Source organism: Heterodontus francisci, chromosome 5 (genome assembly GCF_036365525.1).
Source record: "Heterodontus francisci isolate sHetFra1 chromosome 5, sHetFra1.hap1, whole genome shotgun sequence".
NCBI classification, from domain to species: domain Eukaryota; kingdom Metazoa; phylum Chordata; class Chondrichthyes; order Heterodontiformes; family Heterodontidae; genus Heterodontus; species Heterodontus francisci.
This window is the reverse complement of record NC_090375.1, coordinates 18,706,208-18,724,503: the sequence shown is the minus strand read 5'-3', so window position 1 is coordinate 18,724,503 and position 18,296 is coordinate 18,706,208. Positions and strand designations below refer to the sequence as shown.

Below are 18,296 nucleotides of genomic sequence, written 5' to 3'. Positions count from 1 at the left end.
AGCACTGGTTGAGTGTTAAATTCTGGCCAGAACACCAGGACAACTCCCTTACATTTCTTGGAATCTAGGACTTTTTTACATCCACCTGAGACTTGGATTAGTGTCTTATCCAAATGATGGCAGTTCTGAAAGTGCAGAGAATGAAAGAGACAAAAAAGAAATCAAAAATAATGATGACCCACGTTGTTCCTTTCTGAATCTAGGGATCAGGGTATCCCACCTCTGACCTTCCCTGATGGATGAAAGGCTAATTCAGTAAATACAGGATGAATTTTAGTATGGGGGGATATGCGTGGAAAGTTCTTTACACAGAGGGTGGTGGGTGCCTGGAACGCATTGCCAGCGGAGGTGGTAGACGCGAGCACGATAGCGTCTTTTAAGATGTATCTAGACAGATACATGAATGAGCAGGAAGCAAAGAGATACAGACCCTTAGAAAATAGGCGACATGTTTAGATAGAGGATCTGGATCGGCGCAGGCTTGGAGGGCCGAAGGGCCTGTTCCTGTGCTGTAATTTTCTTTGTTCTTTGTTCTAACTGTCTGAATAAGTTTATCAATTTCCAAGGAAAACAGGCTTGCACGTACAATTTTAAATTTAATACAACACTGTTCATTTTTCATCGTTCAATCTTCGCACCTAAGACGACTAATATCATAACAATCAAGTAGAATACACCAGATTGGAAGAACTGAAACTCTAACCAAACAGGCTTTGATCCAAGTTTGAATGTATTTCAAATGTATTCACAAGGGATGTACATCTCACTATAATCTTGTGAACTGGGCACCTTACCCTAACATCAGCAGTATATCAAAGACAGAGGTTGAGATTGCAACTCAAATCCTGGGATAGCATCTGCTATGTCGTCAACCACATCAAAGCCGCATAGAGGTTTAATCTTCCTCTGCAGTTCTAACATGGATTGTTGGTCACAGAAGCCTCCATAGAAGCTGCTATCAGAACAGCTATCACCATCACAACAAAGACTTGTATTTATATAGTGCCTTTAACGTAATAGAATGCCCCAAGGAGCTTCATAGGAGCATTATGAGACACTTCCTGGAAAGGGTGTATGCAGAGTCAATCGTGGCTTTAAAAAGGGAATTGGATACATACCTGAAGGGAAAAAAAATTGCAGGGCTATGGAGAAAGGGCAGTGGAATGGGACTAGCTAAACTGCTCTTGCAGAGAGCCGGCATGGGCTCAAGGGGCTGAATGGCCTCCTTTTGTACTGTAACCATTCAACCAGAGTCTGAGAGAGTGGGAGAGCGGAGCACAACCCGAGGAGCCGGAGGTTTAAAAAGCGTGCCAAATTAGAGTCGGAGACTGGAGTCTGAGAGAGTGGGAGAGAAAATCTGAAAAACGTGACGTCACAGGAAAACTGGTAGGGAATCTGCACTAAATTCGAAAAACTAATTTGAAAAATTAATTAACTAAAGTAGAGATGGCAGGGCAGGCGGTGTGCCATAGCTGCATGATGTGGGAGCTGGTAGATCCCATTGAGAGTCACAGTGACCACATCTGCAGAAAGTGCTTGCAGCTCAAAGAACTTCAGCTCAGAGTTGATGGGCTGGAGTCCGAGCTTCAGACAATGCGGCACATCAGGGAGGGGGAGAGGTGCCTGGACACTCTGCTTAAGGCAGTCACACCCCATAGATTAAGTATCTCAAATTCAGCCAATAGCCAGGGACAGGAGGGGGTGACTGCAAGTGAGGCAGGTAGAGGGATCCTGAATTCAGCAATGGAGGAGCCTCAGCTCTTGACCTTGTCTAACAGGCATGAGGTACTTGCTCCCTGTGTGGATGAGGAAAAGGACTGTAGGGAGGATGAGCAAACTGACCACTGCACCATGGTACAGGAGGCTATTCAAGTGGGGGGAGCAAAAAGAAAAGTGGTAGTGGTAGGAGATTCCATAATTAAGGGTACTGATAGCATCCTTTGTAAGCAGGACCGAGAGTCCCGCATGGTGTGTTGCCTACCCGGTGCCCGGGTGAGGGACATCTCTAACTGGCTTGAAAGGGTATTGGAGAGGGAGGGGGAGGATCCAGTTGTTGTGGTCCATGTTGGGACAAACAACATAGGCAAGACTAGGCAAGAGGACCTGTTTGGGGATTATCAGGAACGAGGAACAAAATTAAAAAACAGGTCCTCAAGAGTTATAATCTCTGGATTATTACCTGAACCATGTGCAAATTGGCATAGGGATAAGAAAATGAGGGAAGTAAACATGTGGCTAAAGGAGTGGTGTGGGAAAGAGGGGTTCCATTTTATGGGGCACTGGCATCTGTATTGGGACAGGAGGGAACTGTACCGTTGGGATGGGCTCCACCTGAACTGATCTGGGACCAGTGTCCTCGTGGAAAGGATAAATAGGGTGGTCACAAGGACTTTAAACTAGTAAATGGGGGGGGGGGGGGGGGCGGAGAGGGAGGCCTCAGGGGAAGTCAATACAGTTTCAAAAACAAGTAACAGGGCAGAGAGCAAAGAAACAGTCAGGAACCCTACTTCAGGAACTGCATGTAATGGCAAAACTGCAAGAGGTATACTGGTTAAACCAGAAGAGAGAAATAATAAACAGGCAAATAAAGCATCAGTGCTGAGGGATGGGGGATTTTAACTTACACATTGATTGGGAGAGGCAGACTAGTACCTGTCAGAAAGGTAGTGAATTTCTGGAATGTGTCCGGGATAGTTTCCTACAGCAATATGTCCGAGATGTAACAAGAGGACAGGCAATATTAGATTTAGTTATGAGTAATGAGCCAAATTTAATTAGTAGCCTAACTGTGCATGAACAGTTATCAAATAGTGATCACAACATCATCAAATTCAAGGTAGCGTTTGAAAGTGAAAAGCACGAATCAGCGACTAGAATTTTAGACTTGGTTAAGGCTGATTTTACCGGGATGAGACAGAGACTGTCCATGCTAAACTGGGTAAATCTGTTAATGGGTCAAACGACTGAAGAACAGTGGAGAATATTTAAAGAAACATTTAACGAAATACAGAGCGAGTATATACCCGAGAGGAAAAAGCTCCACTTCACAGAAAAAACAGCCATGGACAACTAAAGAGATTAGGGATAGCATAAAACAAAAATGCAAAACGCAGCACAGATCCGGCCGAATGGGATCGATACAAAGACCAGCAAAGGGTCACAAAGCAGCTTATAAGAGCTACTAAAAGAGATTATGAAAGGAAACTTGCAAGGGACATCAAAATCAATAAGAAGAAATTTTATCTGAAAAAGCTGAAACTGGAGATATTGTCATTGATAATGGGCAGACATGTTGACAGTTACTTTGCCTCAGTATTTGCAGTTGAAAAGGAGGATAACTTGCCGGAAGTCCCGAAAAAATTAACAGCCGATAGGGGCAGAGACTTAATACAATTAACGTAAGTAAAACATCAGTAACAAGGAAATTAATGGAACTAAAGAGTGAGAAATCCCCAGGACCTGATGGTTTCCATCCGAGGGTGTTAAAAGGAAGTAGGGGAGCACATTGTAGATGCTCTAACTGTAGTCTTTCAGAGTTCCCTAGATTCAGGAGTGGTCCCTCTGGATTGGAAAGTTGCACATGTCACTCCACTTTTTAAGAAGGGTGAAAGGGGGAACCAAGGAAATTACAGACCAGTTAGCCTGACATCTGTGGTGGGCAAGTTGCTGGAGTCCATAATCAAGGTGACTGAACACCTAGAAACATTTCAGTTAATCAGGGACAGCAGCATGGATTCATGACAGGAAGGTCATGCCTGACAAATCTCATTGAATTTTTTGAAGAGGTGACTAAGGTAGTGGACAGGGGAATGTTCATGGATGTTATTTATAAACTTCCAGAAGGCCTTTGATAAAGTCCCACCTAAGAGACTATGGTAGAAGCCCATGGAGTTGAGGGCAAATTACTGACATGGTTAGGAGGTTGGTTGAGTGGTAGGCGACAGAGAGTGGGGATAATGGGTAAGTACTCCGATTGGCAGGATGTGACTAGTGATGTCCTGCAGGGATCTGTGTTGGGGCCTCAATTATTCACATTATTCATTAACGACTTGGATGATGGCATAGTAAGTCACATATCCAAATTTGCTGAAGATACAAAGTTAGGTGGCATTGTAGACAGTCTGGATGATAGCATAAAATTGCAAAGAGATATTGACAGACTAGGTGAGTGGACAAAACTGTGTCAGATGGATTTCAATGTGGGCAAGTGTGAGATTATCCATTTTGGACCAAAAAAGGATAGAGCAGGGTACTTTCTAAATGGGAAGAGGTTAAATACAGTGGATGTCCAAAGAGACTTGGGGGTTCAGGTGCATAGATCTTTAAAAAGCCACGAGCAAGTGCAGAAAATAATCAAAAAGGCTAATGGAATGCTAGCCTTTATATCCAGAGGATTGGAGTATAAAGGCACAGAGGTTATGCTGCAGCTGTACAAAACCCTGGTTAGACCCCACTTGGAGTACTGTGAGCAGTTTTGGACACCACACCTTAGGAAGGATATATTGGCCTTGGAGGGAGTGCAAGGTAGGTTTACAAGAATGATACTTGGACTGCAGGGGTTAAGTTACGAAGAGAGATTACACAAATTAGGCCTGTTTTTGCTAGAATTTAGAAGGTTAATGAGTGATCTGATCGAAGTCTTCAAGATATTAACAGGAAAAGACAGGCTAGATAAAGATAAACTATTTCCACTGGCTGGAGATTCTAAAACTAGGGGGCATAGTCTAAAAATTAGGAGCAGATCGTTCAGGAGAAATATTAGGAAGCACTTCTTCACGCAAAGGGCGGTAGAGGTTTGGAACTCTCTCCCACAAACAGCAGTTGAAGCTAGAACAGTTGTTAATTTTAAATCTGACATAGATAGATTTTTGTTAAGCAAAGATATTAAGGAATATGGGCCAAAGGCAGGTATATGGAGTGAGGCCGCGGATCAGGGATGATATCATTGAATGCCGTGACAGGCTCGAGGGGCTGAATGGCCTACTCCTGTTCCTATGTTCCTAATGATTCTATGAAATTAGACACGAGCCACATAAGGGGATGATAAGCCCAAGGTCAAAAGCTTGGTCAAAGGGGTAGGTTTTGAGGAGTGTCTTAAAGGAGGAAAGAGAGCTAAAGAGACAAACAGGTTCAGGGAGGGAATTCCAGAGCTCAGGGCCCAGGCAGCTGAAGGTACGGCTGATAGAGCAATTAAAATCGAGGATGTTCAAGAGGCCAGGATGAGATGGGATAGATATCTTGGATGGCTGAAACAGTTTAGATTCCAAGGGAGCTCGACTGGATATGCACTGAGAGGAGGGCATAGTTTCAGAATAAGTAGTAGCCATTTGAGATGGAGATGAGGAGGAATTTCTTCTCTCAGAGGGTCGTGAATCTTTGGAATTCTGTACCCCAGAGTACTGTCGAAGCTGAAACAATGAACATATTCAAGGTGAGATAGACAGAATTTTGAATTATCTCGGAGTTAAGCATTTTGGGGAACAGGCAGGAAAGTAGAGTTGAGGCCAAGATCAGATCACCATGATCTAATTGAATGGCAGAGGAGGCTCGAAGGGTCGTATGGCCTACTACTGCTCCTATTTCTTTTGTTCTGGGACCGGAGGAGATATAGGGAGGGATGAGGCCATGAAAGGGCTTGAAAACAAAGATGAGAATTTTAAAAGCGAGGCGTTGCTTGACCGGGAGCCAATGTAGGTTAGCGAGTCCAGGAGTGATGGATGAATAAGATTTGACCACAACCAGAATGTTTAAATCGGACAACTCAGAACTTGACATGCGAGATGTTTGTATAAATTGAGATTCATGGATTAAATTAGTTAACTGAATTGAAAACTGGCTCAACATGTTGAATCAGAAGATGATGATAAATTTGAAAAGCTGTATCTAGATGGCAGTGACTAATGGACTACTCCAGTACCCCATTCAGTTCACACTAGTCATAAAAGGCTGGGAAAGAAACAGTTCTTGTCACATTATAAAATCTGCAATGCCATGAAACTATGTAACCAAGGGATTAAAAAAAACTGTTCATAATTAAGGACAAAATGATACAAAATTGGTGGATTTCTTCACAGGGAGTAAAGGGTTATGGGGCACGCAAGTGGAGTTAAGGCCACAATCAGATCAGCCATGATCTTATTGAATGACAGAACATGCTCAAGAGACCAAATGGCCTACTTCTGCTCCTACTTCTTATGTTCTTAGGAACTGCAAGAATGGTTGATGGAGAAAATAAAAAACAAAATGATACTGATGCAATAGAGGTTAAGACATACTTTTGTCGCATGAAGTAGAAAAACCTTTGGTTAAATGCTGATATTGGATGTCAAAAGTACATTTCATTCAAAGAACATCTGATAACAAAAAAGTACTTAAATATACATTACAAAGAAAATTCCCTGGAATAAACAGGAGAGTAAATGTAAATAATTTATTTTTAAAAATACATAAATAGTCACTCTACAATGAGCATTCTATATGGGGAAAGAGCTGAACAAAAACTCAGCCAGTTATTCATAGAATCTTACAGCACAGGAGGAGGTCATTCAGTCCATCATGCTTGCTTCCTCAAGTATTTAATCAATTTTCTTTTGAAAGTGACTACTGAATCTGTTTCCACCGCCCTTTCAGGCAGTGCGTTCCAGATTACTGTAACTCGCTGCTGAAAAATGAAATTCTCATCTCATTTCATTCAAACCTAGGACTGTCCTGAATACCATATAATCCAGTTGATCCATAGTGGCAATAGACATATTTTTAAAAATATATAACATTTCTTAAGTATAGACCAAGAAGTTGCCTTTCGTACAGAACTGTCAGCAAGATACCGTGAAGCAATGGATGCTGAATTATGTTCAGAACCAGACTTTAACTAATATGCTCATTCATTTTCCTCAACCTTTTGCAACTTCTTCCTCAGCAGCTTCCAGTGTGTTCTCTCTTTTTTCAACCACATCACTCTTTTGAGAAAATAATATTCTGGTACTAAAGCAGAAGCTAAAAAATGTAGGTGGCAGCAGTATTTAAGGTGCTTCCCTAAACTAGGGATTGATTTTTAAATGCAAATTGTTACATCGCCAGGCGGGATCTCTGGCTGCAAAATATGCCACATGCCCTTTTCTTATATTTTTATTGTATATTGTATTTATATTTTCTTTTTTTTCTCTTTACTGAATACAGTAAAACAATAAAAAGTAAAAGATGTAAAAGAGAATCGACAACTTGCATTTATGTAGCACCTATTAATGTGAAAAGTCCCAAGGCCTTCCACTGGAGCGTTATCCTGTCGCACTGCATAGTTCCTTTAAGATTGCCATGCAGTCACGCATTTAAAAGTGAATGTTGCTTGTGCGTAGCTAGTTTGTTACCTGCACAGCACATTCCTGATTGCTGCACAGCCATGCCCACAAAACTTAGAGGGAACATTGGCGGTGATATATATAATCATGAAGAAAACAGTAGAGAAATAAGGGGAAAAATATAAAAAAGGGGCATGTGGCATATTTTGCAGCCAGAGATCCCGCCAAATATTTACACCTGACGATCTAACAATTTGCATTCAAAAATTAATCCCTAGTTTAGGGAAGTAGTTTATATACTGCTGCCACCTGCATTTTTCAGCTTCTGCTTTAATACCAGAATATTATTTTCTCAGAAGAGTGATGTGGTTGAAAATGCCTTAGTTAGAAATGCCAGTCAGGCTGTTACAGATATCATTTGTTACTAATTACAGCATTTTAAAGACAACATTATGACCGTTTGATTCACATTCAGTTAGGGATTATTTAAACTCAGTTTATGCTTACATGCCACAGTATTAAAGAGAAAGATACACTTCCATTTGCAGGAAAAAAGGTTAATATTAACATACCTCAAAAGGCCATGAGTACCATTTCAAGAATAATTGTTCACAAAAATATTGCTATGATAGTCCGAGCTCTAGTTTCTGATATTACAGCAGATATTGTTCTACAATTGTACACATAGTTCTAAAACTGAGGAATAAAATACTTGTGTGAAAGCAATTAAACTAGTATTGGAACATTCTACTTATCAGAAATGTTGCATTAATACTGTACTTTAATCATAGCAATGATCTGTTCTGTTGCAGTGTTGGGAAGAATTTATTTAGCAGGAAAAATGTGTAAATTTACAGTCGTTCTTGGTGAACTTATGTTATTGCATTGATTTACAAGTTATGACTGTGACTGTCAACCTTGTGGTTTCCTATTATTAATGCTCCAATGAAGCTAATTTACATTCAGTTCAACTGGTAATTAATTTCCTCTGCAGAAGTTACTGAACTAGCATTGGAATCCATCTTCTAATCTCTTCTAAAAGTTAAACAGTGGATGATGAGTGGAAAGCACCCCCTAACCCCATTGTTTGATCATCCACTCTTCAGACAAGACCACCTGTGGTTTGTTTTTTCAAACTACAGGTTCTGGATTATGTACAATTACAGAATGCTTACAGCTTAATTCTAAATAACATTCATGGATAAACTTCAATTTGATGGCACTTGGTAAGGGATGCTTATAAGTACTAAACTTAACTGAAAAAGGGCTCAAAAGATAAAAACCTTTTCCAAGAATGCTCATTTTATTTTGTTGCTCATTCCTGGACATGCCCCAGACTAATAGAAACAGTTGAGTGCAGTAAAAATAAATATACATAATTCACTTTACAATGCAGCTTTAATGACCACATCTGCTGCAATCTAAAACAATGAGAGTAATAGGGCTTCTCGTATTTGCAGTCTGTGTCAAGGAAACATTAAGTTCAGGTCACAGGTGGCTATGCGGGTTCGGAGCCATTACTGATGTTGATCTCCAATCAGGGGTTAAAGTTCAATCCTGTCCTCAAACCCTATGTCACAATCCCGCAAAAGACGACTTTGGGAGTTATAAATGCTCCATTTACAATTAAATGACTTTTTCAAAGCTTGAATGGAATTCAAAAGTAGGAAATCTGCCAGCATCTGACTTTGGATGAGATTGCAGTGGTTTGAATATTCAAATCAGATTTAATAGAGGTGTTCGAAATTATGAGGGGCTTTGATAAGACTAGATAGCAGAAACTGTTCCCACGAGTGGGAGGGTCGGCAACTAGAGGACACAGATTTAAGTTAACTGGAAAAATAAGCGGGGGAGATGAGGAGAGCTTTTCTCACTGCAGCATGTTATGATCTGGAATACAGGGCAGTGGAAGCATATTCGCCAGAAATTTTCAAAAGGCTCTTGAACATGTTTTTTTTTATTCATTCATGGGATGTGGGCATCGTTGGCTAGGCCAGCATTTACTGCTAATCTCTAATTTCCCTTGAGAAGGTGATGGTGAGCTGCCTTCTTGAACCGCTGGAGTCCTTGGGGTATAGTTACACCAACACTGCTGTCCGGAAGGGAGTTCCAGGATTTTGACCCAGCAACAGTGAAGGAACAGTGATATAGTTCCAAGTCAGGATGGTGTGTGGCTTGGAGGAGAACTTGCAGATGGTGGTGTTCCCATGCATTTGCTGCCCTTGTCCTTCTAGGTGGTAGAGGTCGCAGGTTTAGAAGGTGCTGAGGAAGGATCCTTGGTGAGTTGCTGCATCTTGTACATGGTACACACTGCTGCCACTGTGCATTGGTGGTGAAGAGAATAAACGTTGAAGGTGGTGGATGGGGTGCCAATCAAGCGGGCTGCTTTATCCTGGATGGTGTCTAGCTTCTAGAGTGTTGTTGGAGTTGCACTCATTTAGGCAAGTGGTAATGACTCCAACCAGTGGAGAGTTTTCCCCCTGATTCCCATTGACTCCAGTTTTGCTGGGGCTCCTTAATGCCATATTCGGTCAAATCCTGCCTTGATGTTAAGGGCAGTCACTCTCACCTCACCTCTATATACTTCTAAACTTGAAAAGGAAAGATATGCAGGTCTATGGAGAAAGAGCAGGGGAGTGGGGCTAAATGGTCACTCTTTCAGAGAGCTGGAACAGGTATAATAGGCCGAATGGCCTCCTGATATCTTGTAATAATGTACTGAAGTTAAAATAAACTCAAAATTGACAGGAGACAAGAGGATTCCCTTCATCCTGTCTGCCAAGAGAAGCTTAGGACTAACCTTGACCAGAATAAACAATGAATGTAAAAATGATTCCTTTAAATTTATAAAAGTGTGTATGTTAATTTACCTTCCATACAGAATTCCCTTATTGCACCATACTGCAAACTATTTATTGTATTTAGATTGAAGATGTTTGATGAACACCATCAGACTAAAAGGCATCATCATGGTGCAATTCAAATTTAACACACAATGTTTATTTTTATTTGAATTATTTTCCTTCTCCAACAGCTACTGCAAATTTGATATAGTCAGGAACTTATCTGCATACCACTTTCTGTCTCATGTATGAATCTGAAGTGGCAAGAGTATAATTGTTTGTATTGTTAGTGATGAAGTTAGCAACAATCAAACCTTTTGTTCTTTAAAGAAGCAGGTGTCTCAGTATCCATTATATGATCACTCACTCAAGATAACAGCGATATTTGAAGCTGAAACAGTCTAGTGAAAAATCACATCCAACAAACAACACATCTGAAATGTGGACATCTCTATCTTTTCAGATATAGATAGAACTGTGTGTGTTCGCTCAAGCACGCTCTGGTTTTATTTTGGATTTCTCACAATTGTGGTTTTTAAAAAAAAACTCTGGCCAAATTAACATTTTCTTCCCAGCTGTAGGGAATATTAAAATGGTGAAAAGTCACCTTGGTAACAAATAGCGCCAAGATTACAATGACGAAGTTCTTAACTGTAAACATCCCAATTCAAATATTTATTTAAAAAGAAATTAAAATATATACTAAATTAAATATCTGAAGGAGAAAAATCTGCAGAGCTATGAGGAAAGAGCGCAGGGAGTGGGACTAACTGGATTACTCTTTGAAAGAGCTAGCACAGAATCATGGGCTGAATGGCCTCCTTGTGTGCTGTACTATTCTATGATTCTTTATATCTTAATTTCTCCATCTGTTGGAAAAACTGAATGGAACAGTGAAATATCCAGTTTATTTCACTCACTAATTATGAGGATGTTCTCGACGTGAAACAATCTATATGTTGTTGGTAGGTGTATTTTGTTATTATGTAAAGTAGCAAATGGAATTAATGGGCTGCTGAAAGGAAGTGAATAACTCCGTGCATTCACGAACAGTAGTCACATTTGCCTTCAGAACTGCATGAGCCAGCAGATGCAGCGAATGTCTTCCGTTGCTTATAATTCACTCACCTGCTTGCCATGTTCCATTCAAGTGCTGGATTCTGATAATTCCTTTCACTTTCTGTGCAGAGCCCTGCTTTACCAACTTCCTTTTCAGGTTTCAGTTGATCCCACAGCGCGGTTCCAATAGTCATTGACTGTAGGTCTATTTGGTATTGTCTGTCTTCAACTTCTGATCCTGGATCACGCAGTATTCCCAAATTCAGAGCTCTCCTGTGAAGGCACAAACCAGTGAGCATTGTAAGTGTGCTCAGTCATCCATCATAGTGGTTAAAAAAAGTATCCTGCTAGATTCTACATAAAAAAGACAATCATATTAAATATCAAGATTAATTTGATGTGATCAGTTGAGGAATGGCATTACATATCTACTGAAAATGTTGTTTAAAATGTGTACTCTACATGTGTACCTTTTACACAATTAAGATTTGCTGTTTAATAGCACCAGTGGTCCCAATTCATAAAGTATGTAAAAAGCATTTTGTTTATAAAATACAAGTCCATAAATATTTCAAGATGTGTTTAACATTCTAGGAACTAAGAATGTTTCACTCGTTTCCTCAGGTCATCCCATTACAAGGATGATGTCATTTATTTTCCAACAAGGCTATATTATGTTTCAATGTTAAGACATGGTAAATAGAAGAATTGATATATGTGTCAGTTATACAACCCACGTTGTTTTATAAATCAAGTTAATCTTCAATAGATTAAAGAAATATAATTGAAAAAAGATTAGTCTAAATTAACATAAGCTGTGTTACCAATTTCTTTGTGATATTATGGTTGGCTGTTTTGATGATTAGTTTGCAATCACGTCCAAACCCTGGGTCAATACAAAGCAATAAAATACCTTTGGATTTTCTCTTTGATCGCCAAAACACTGATTAAATTTTGTGTTTTACCAAATTGAGACCCAACTCCTGTATATTAGAATATCTCATAAAACATGTGGATGAATTCCCTGCACCTACTAAAATAATATTTGTCATTGCATTCAAAACTATTTCAGTGAAAATGACCCAAATTAAGGCTACTTAAATAAGATAATTTAATTTGGAATAAGCAAGCAGATTTTGATTAGTTAAGGAATTGGATTCTTTCCTGTAGGCAGAAAGTTGTCAGTAATGGCCACGGCTTTGCAAAGAAACTCATCACTAGTAGAGCCCTGCAGGGATTGGTTTTAGGATTCTTGCTTTTCACCATTTTTATCAATCATTTGGATGAAGGTTTAAGTGGGAATTGTTCACAAGTTTGCAGATAATACGAAGATTTGTCCAGATGCTAACTTTCATGATGAGGAAACTAGACTACCAGTAGATCCAAATGAAATGGGGCAAGCAGGTGTCATTCAATAAAAATAAATCTGGTATAGGTACATAGGTAGAGTTTGCACCAAGCATGTATTCATCATGCAGGGTCAGGGCTGTTGTGCAGAGAAAGACTCAAGACTTGGGTGTTATAGTATGTGACTCTCTTAAGGTTCATGACCAATGTTGCATAAGCAAATGGAACAATTAACTATAAAACAAGAAAAATTATGCTGTCCTTATACAAAATCTTGATTAGACCTCATTTAGAACACTATGTTCAGTGTTCTTCCTTCAAATGGTGGGCGACATTGAGGCCCCAGAAAAGATTCAAAGAATGATACTCAGTTTAAAGGTTCCAAAACGCAAGAGACTTACAGTCTGAAGTACCAGTATATGCCTTTCTATCTAGTTATCCATAAGGAAAGTGGGAATTTTATCTTGGCGGCGGGGTCTTGATGTCATCAAGTCATATATCGCACAGAAGGTGGCCATTCAGCCCATCGAGTTCATGTTGACTCTTCACGGAGCTATGCAGTCAGTCCCACTCCCCAGGTCAATCCACATAGCCCTACGTCTATTTCTCTCAGGTGACCATCCAACTTCCTCTTGAAGTCATTGATCGTCTGCGCTTCCACCACCCCTGTGGACAGCGAGTTCCAGGTCATTACTAAGCTCTGCATAAAAAAGTGCTTCCTCATATTTCCCTGCACTTTGTGCCCAGAACTTTCAATCCCCTAGTCCTCGTACTATTTGTTAATGGGAACAGTTTTTCCTGGTCTAACTTATCTAAGCCTGTCTTAATCTTGTACACTTCTATTAAATCTCCCCTCAATCTCCTTTGTTCCAAGGAGAACACCACCAGCATTTCCAACCTAACCTTGTAACTAAAATCTCCCATCCCAGGAACCATTCCAGTAAATCTCCTCTGTACCATCTCAAGGGAATTCACATCCTTCCTTTAGTGTGGTGACCAGAACTGGACACAATACTCCACTTGGGACCTAACCAGAGCTTATAAAGACTCAGAATAACTTCCCTGATTCTGTACTCAATGTTTCTATGGATGAAACCCAAGATCCTATATGCTTTACTAACCAATCTCTCAATATGTACTGCCACTTTCAAAGATTTATGTACGTGCATCTCCAGGTCCCTCTGTTTCTGCACACTCTTTAGAACTGTGCCAATAAGTATAGATTGCCATTCCCTATTCCTTCAGCCAAAATGCATCACCTCACACTTGTCAGTATTAAATTCCATCTACCACCTTTCTGCCCATTCTGCTCGCCTATCTATATCCTGTTGCAGGCAGTTCATACCATCCTCACTGTTTGCCTCACTTCCAAGTTTGGTGTCATCAGTAAATTTTGAAATTCTACTCTGTATTCCAAGATTCAAGTCATTTATACACAGCAAAAAAAAGCAGTGGTCCCAGCACTGAGCTTTGTGGAATAACACTGTCTACTATCCTCCAGGAAGAAAAATAACCATTTAGTACAACTCGTTGTTTTCTGTCATTAAGCCAATTTTTTATCCAATTGGACATGTATCCTATTCCATAAGCCTCAATTTTGTTAACCAGCCTTTCATGTGGGGAGGTGGTGGTGTAGTGGTAATGTCACTGGACTAGTAATCCAGAGCTCAGGCTAATGCTCTTGGGACATGGGTTCAAATCCCACCACGAAATTTGAATTCAATTAATTGAAAAAAATCTGGAATTAAAAAGCTAGCTAGCTAATGGTGAGCATGAAACCATCTTCGATTGTTGTAAAAACCCATCTGGTTCACTAACGTCCTCGAGGGAAGGAAATCTGCTGTCCTTACCTGGTCTGGTCTACATGCGACTCCAGACCCACAGCAATGCGGTGGGAGGTATACAGTAAATGGCAGAACCCTTAGGAGTATTGACAGGCAGAGAGATCTGGGCGTACAGGTCCACAGGTCACTGAAAGTGGCAACGCAGGTGGATAAGGTAGTCAAGAAGGCATTCGGCATGCTTACCTTCATCGGTCGGGGCATAGAGCATAAAAATTGGCAAGTCATGTTGCAGCTGTACAGAACCTTAGTTAGTCCACACTTAGAATATTGCGTGCTATTCTGGTCGCCACACTACCAGAAGGATGTGGAGGCTTTGGAGAGGGTACAGAGGAGGTTTATCAGGATGTTGCCTGGTCTGGAGGGCATTAGCTATGAGGAGCGGTTGGAAAAACTCGGATTGTTTTCACTGGAACGACGGAGGTGGAGGGGCGACATGATAGAGGTTTACAAAGTTATGAGTGGCATGGACAGAGTGGATACTCAGACGCTTTTTCCCAGGGTGGAAGAGTCAGTTACTAGGGGACATAGGTTTAAGGTGCGAGGGGCAAAGTTTAGAGGGGATGTGCGAGGCAAGTTTTTTACACAGAGGGTGGTGAGTGCCTGGAACTTGCTGCCAGGGGAGGTGGTGGAAGCAGATACGATAGCGACGTTTAAGAGACATCTTGACAAATATATGAATAGGAAGGGAATAGAGGGATACGGTCCCCGGAAGTGCAGAAGGTGTTAGTTTCGGCAGGCATCAAGATCGGTGCAGGCTTGGAGGGCCGAATGGCCTGTTCCTGTGCTGTACTGTTCTTTGTTCAATGTGGTTGACTCTTAACTGCCCTCTGAAATGGCCTAGCAAGTGACTCAGTTCAAGGACGATTAGGGATGGGCAATAAATACTGGCCTAGCCAGCGACACCCACATCCCACAAACGAATATACCTGATCAAATGCTTTCTTAAAATCCATACAAACAACATCCACCATATTCCCTTCATCAATCTTCTCTGTTACTTCATCAAAAAATTCAATTAGTCAAGCATGATCTGCCTTTTACAAATCCATGCTGGCTTTCCTTAATTAACCCAAACCTCTCCAAGTATCCGTTGACATTTTCCCTGATTATTGTTTCCAAAACCTTACCCACCACTGATGTTAAACAAATAGGCCTGTAGTTGCTAGGACTGTCCTTACACCCTCTCTTGAACAAGGGCATCACATTTGTCACTCTCCAATCATCTGGCACCTCCCCTATGTTCAGGAAAGATTAGAAGATTATGGAAAGCCATTCCGCTATCTCCATCCCCACTTCCTTTAGCAACCTAGGATACAAGCCATCCGGACTAGGTGACTTATCTACCCTAAGCAGAGCCAACCTTTTTAGTACCTTCCCCCTCTCAGATTTTGAACTATCCATTGCCTCTACTCTCTCTGCTTCTACCGATACGCTGTTAGCCTCCATCGCCTCAGTGAACACTGATACAAAATACTCATTAAATATATTAGCTCTGTTCTGTGTCTCGAAACATATATTATGCTCTCAGTCCCAAATAGACCCCACTCTTCCTCTTGCTACTCGCTTACAATTTACATGCCAGTGAAGATCTTTGGGTTCCCTTTTACGTTGATTGCAATTCTATCCATATGTTGGCAGAAACCTATGCCGAGATCCCGGCGTCACTTCTTTTCCGGAAAGCCTGTCGAACTTAGTACCAGTCAGGCACTTAAGCAGCTAGCGGCGGGCCTTCCATAGGATCTAGGACAACGTCGTCAGAAGTCCCGCTCTTGAAGAGCTGCTGGCCGATCAGAGACTGGCAGCTGCAGCACCACTGCAAGGTGGTGCCAGCTGCTGGAGGTGATCACCCTGGAGACCGAGGAGCATCACTGGAGCCAGGCCTCAGGTAGGTCAGGATGGGGATCTCCAGGGAAGAGGGTTAGGGGGTCGGCAGCAAGGGCAGGGGGGTGACCCTCAGCACTTCCTGATACCAGGTTCCTCGTCCAGGCACTGTGCCTTTGAACGAGGGAACACCGCCCCCCCCACCGTCAGAGCTCGGAAGCAGCCAGCACAGTTTTTCTTGCTGTGCTTCCCATGCGGCATCAGGGCCACCCGCTGCACGGCTAATTACAGCTGCAGTAGCAAGAGGCCCTTAATTGGGGTTAATTACCCAGTTAAGGGACTCAATTGGTGGTGGTGCTGGAAGGCCGTTTATAGCCCCGGAGTACATTTTGGCAGAGGAGGGATGGTGGTGCTGCCTCACCGCCAGTTGAGCCCCTTAAGTGGGCATTTAATGCCCAATTAAGAACCTCATCCCATCTCTTCTGGTATTTAGCACAGTGGCGGGCAGGCCTGTCGCCACATGGGAAGCACGACAAGAAAACCCGGGTCGCTTGCCAGCTCCGGGCAGGTGGGGGATCCCTCTTTCAAAGATACTTAGTGCCTGATCGAGGGACCTGGTATCGGGAAGAGGGGTGCCCACTGAGAACCACCCACCTGATTCTGAGACAAGGGTCCTGAATCTTAGTAAAGGAAACTACGAAGGTATGAGACGCGAGTTGGCGATGACGGATTGGGAAACGTTACTTAAAGGGATGACGGTGGATAGGCAAGGTGAACTGAGGGGCTGGATCCATGGAAAATCCCTCGAAGTGTATCCAGAAAAAATTTGTTTTGCTGTAAAATGTACATGGCAGGTAAAATGAAATGGAAGGGTTGTGAGACAACTCATTCCTGTATTGAAGGAAACTGATTTCCTTTGCACTCTTTGTTTTGTTGACTTGGTGCTGTTTGCAACTGTTCTGTAATATATTTTTTTTGCAGATTTTTATGAATAAAGTATATTTTGAAAAGAAATTTTTTTTTTTTTTTAAAAAGCCCAGACTTTGTCGGACCTGTGGCAAATCTGATCAGGTGGCGGCCAGCTGTATCACAATCGTTTGCAAGAACTGCAAGCAGGAAGGCCATCAGATTATAAGCAGACTAAGTGCTACAACCCATGTGGTGGGGCAGGCCACCTCTACAAAACCTGCCCCAAATGCTGCCTCGGTTATGCACAGGCGGCACGATCCAAGGAAAGACTGGGGGAAGGAACGGTGAACGCGCCTGGTGCTGCAAAGGAGACCAGAAACCCTCCCCAAAAGAAGTGGCAGAACTCAAAGGAGCTGAAAGAGAAAGCCCCCCAGCTCTGTGGCACTGGAAGCAGCAATGGGCTCAGCGCCACCCAACCCCAAAGCGCTGAACCCAGCAAGATGCCCAGCTCCAGGAGACTGAGAGCAGCGAAGCGTCCAGCGCACTCCAGTTCTGGGAAGTTGGGAGCAGAAACGTCCTTGAGGAGGAACAGAGGGGAAAGACACCGCCAGCAGAGGACAGTCCAAACCTTGCTGCCTACAAGACCTACCCCCCCCTCCACCGATGTCACCCCAGCGGAACAAACCCGCCGTGAGTGAACAGGAGAGATTTCTAAGCCCAACAAACGTGCAACAACTGCTACACACTATGGTATGCAGGAAAATACCCAAGGGCTGGGACTAGTAAGGACACCTGGTGTGGTATGCAACATCCAGCTTTAAATGGGTATAAAGACTGCTTCCATTAACATGCGTCGTGTTAAAACCACGCGCGATGTGTTTTGACCTTGGGCTATCTTTGCCAAGATGTAAGCCAACCTACTGTTTCTGCAGGAGTGTGGAATTCCGCACCTCAGCATTTACAGGCAATGGTCGTGATGGTGATCTCACAGGCCATCGATCTGGTCAGGAGGAAATGATTCCCATTCCTCTGGCCTGATTATTCTGCTGCGGGGAGTCAACTTCACCATCTCCGAAGTTAAGGAGGTGGTTGGTGGTCGCCTCCTCGTAGCAGACACAATGTACAACAATGCTCCACTCCGGTTAATCAATGTGTATGCCCCAGTCCAATACAGC

The 18,296-nt window shown here is 42.2% G+C and overlaps 1 protein-coding gene across 9 annotated transcripts in view; it reads right to left on the bottom strand.

Annotated features, from left to right (window-relative positions):
• LOC137369760 (intermembrane lipid transfer protein VPS13B-like) overlaps positions 1-18,296 on the bottom strand; it is a 1,379,747-nt gene that overhangs the window by 277,267 nt on the left and 1,084,184 nt on the right. For all 9 annotated transcript variants that reach the window (XM_068031169.1, XM_068031166.1, XM_068031168.1 and 6 more), the window contains one exon: positions 11,270-11,473. In XM_068031169.1, coding sequence (XP_067887270.1) covers positions 11,270-11,473 — 204 coding nt within the window. The remainder of the gene's footprint in view (positions 1-11,269; positions 11,474-18,296) is intronic.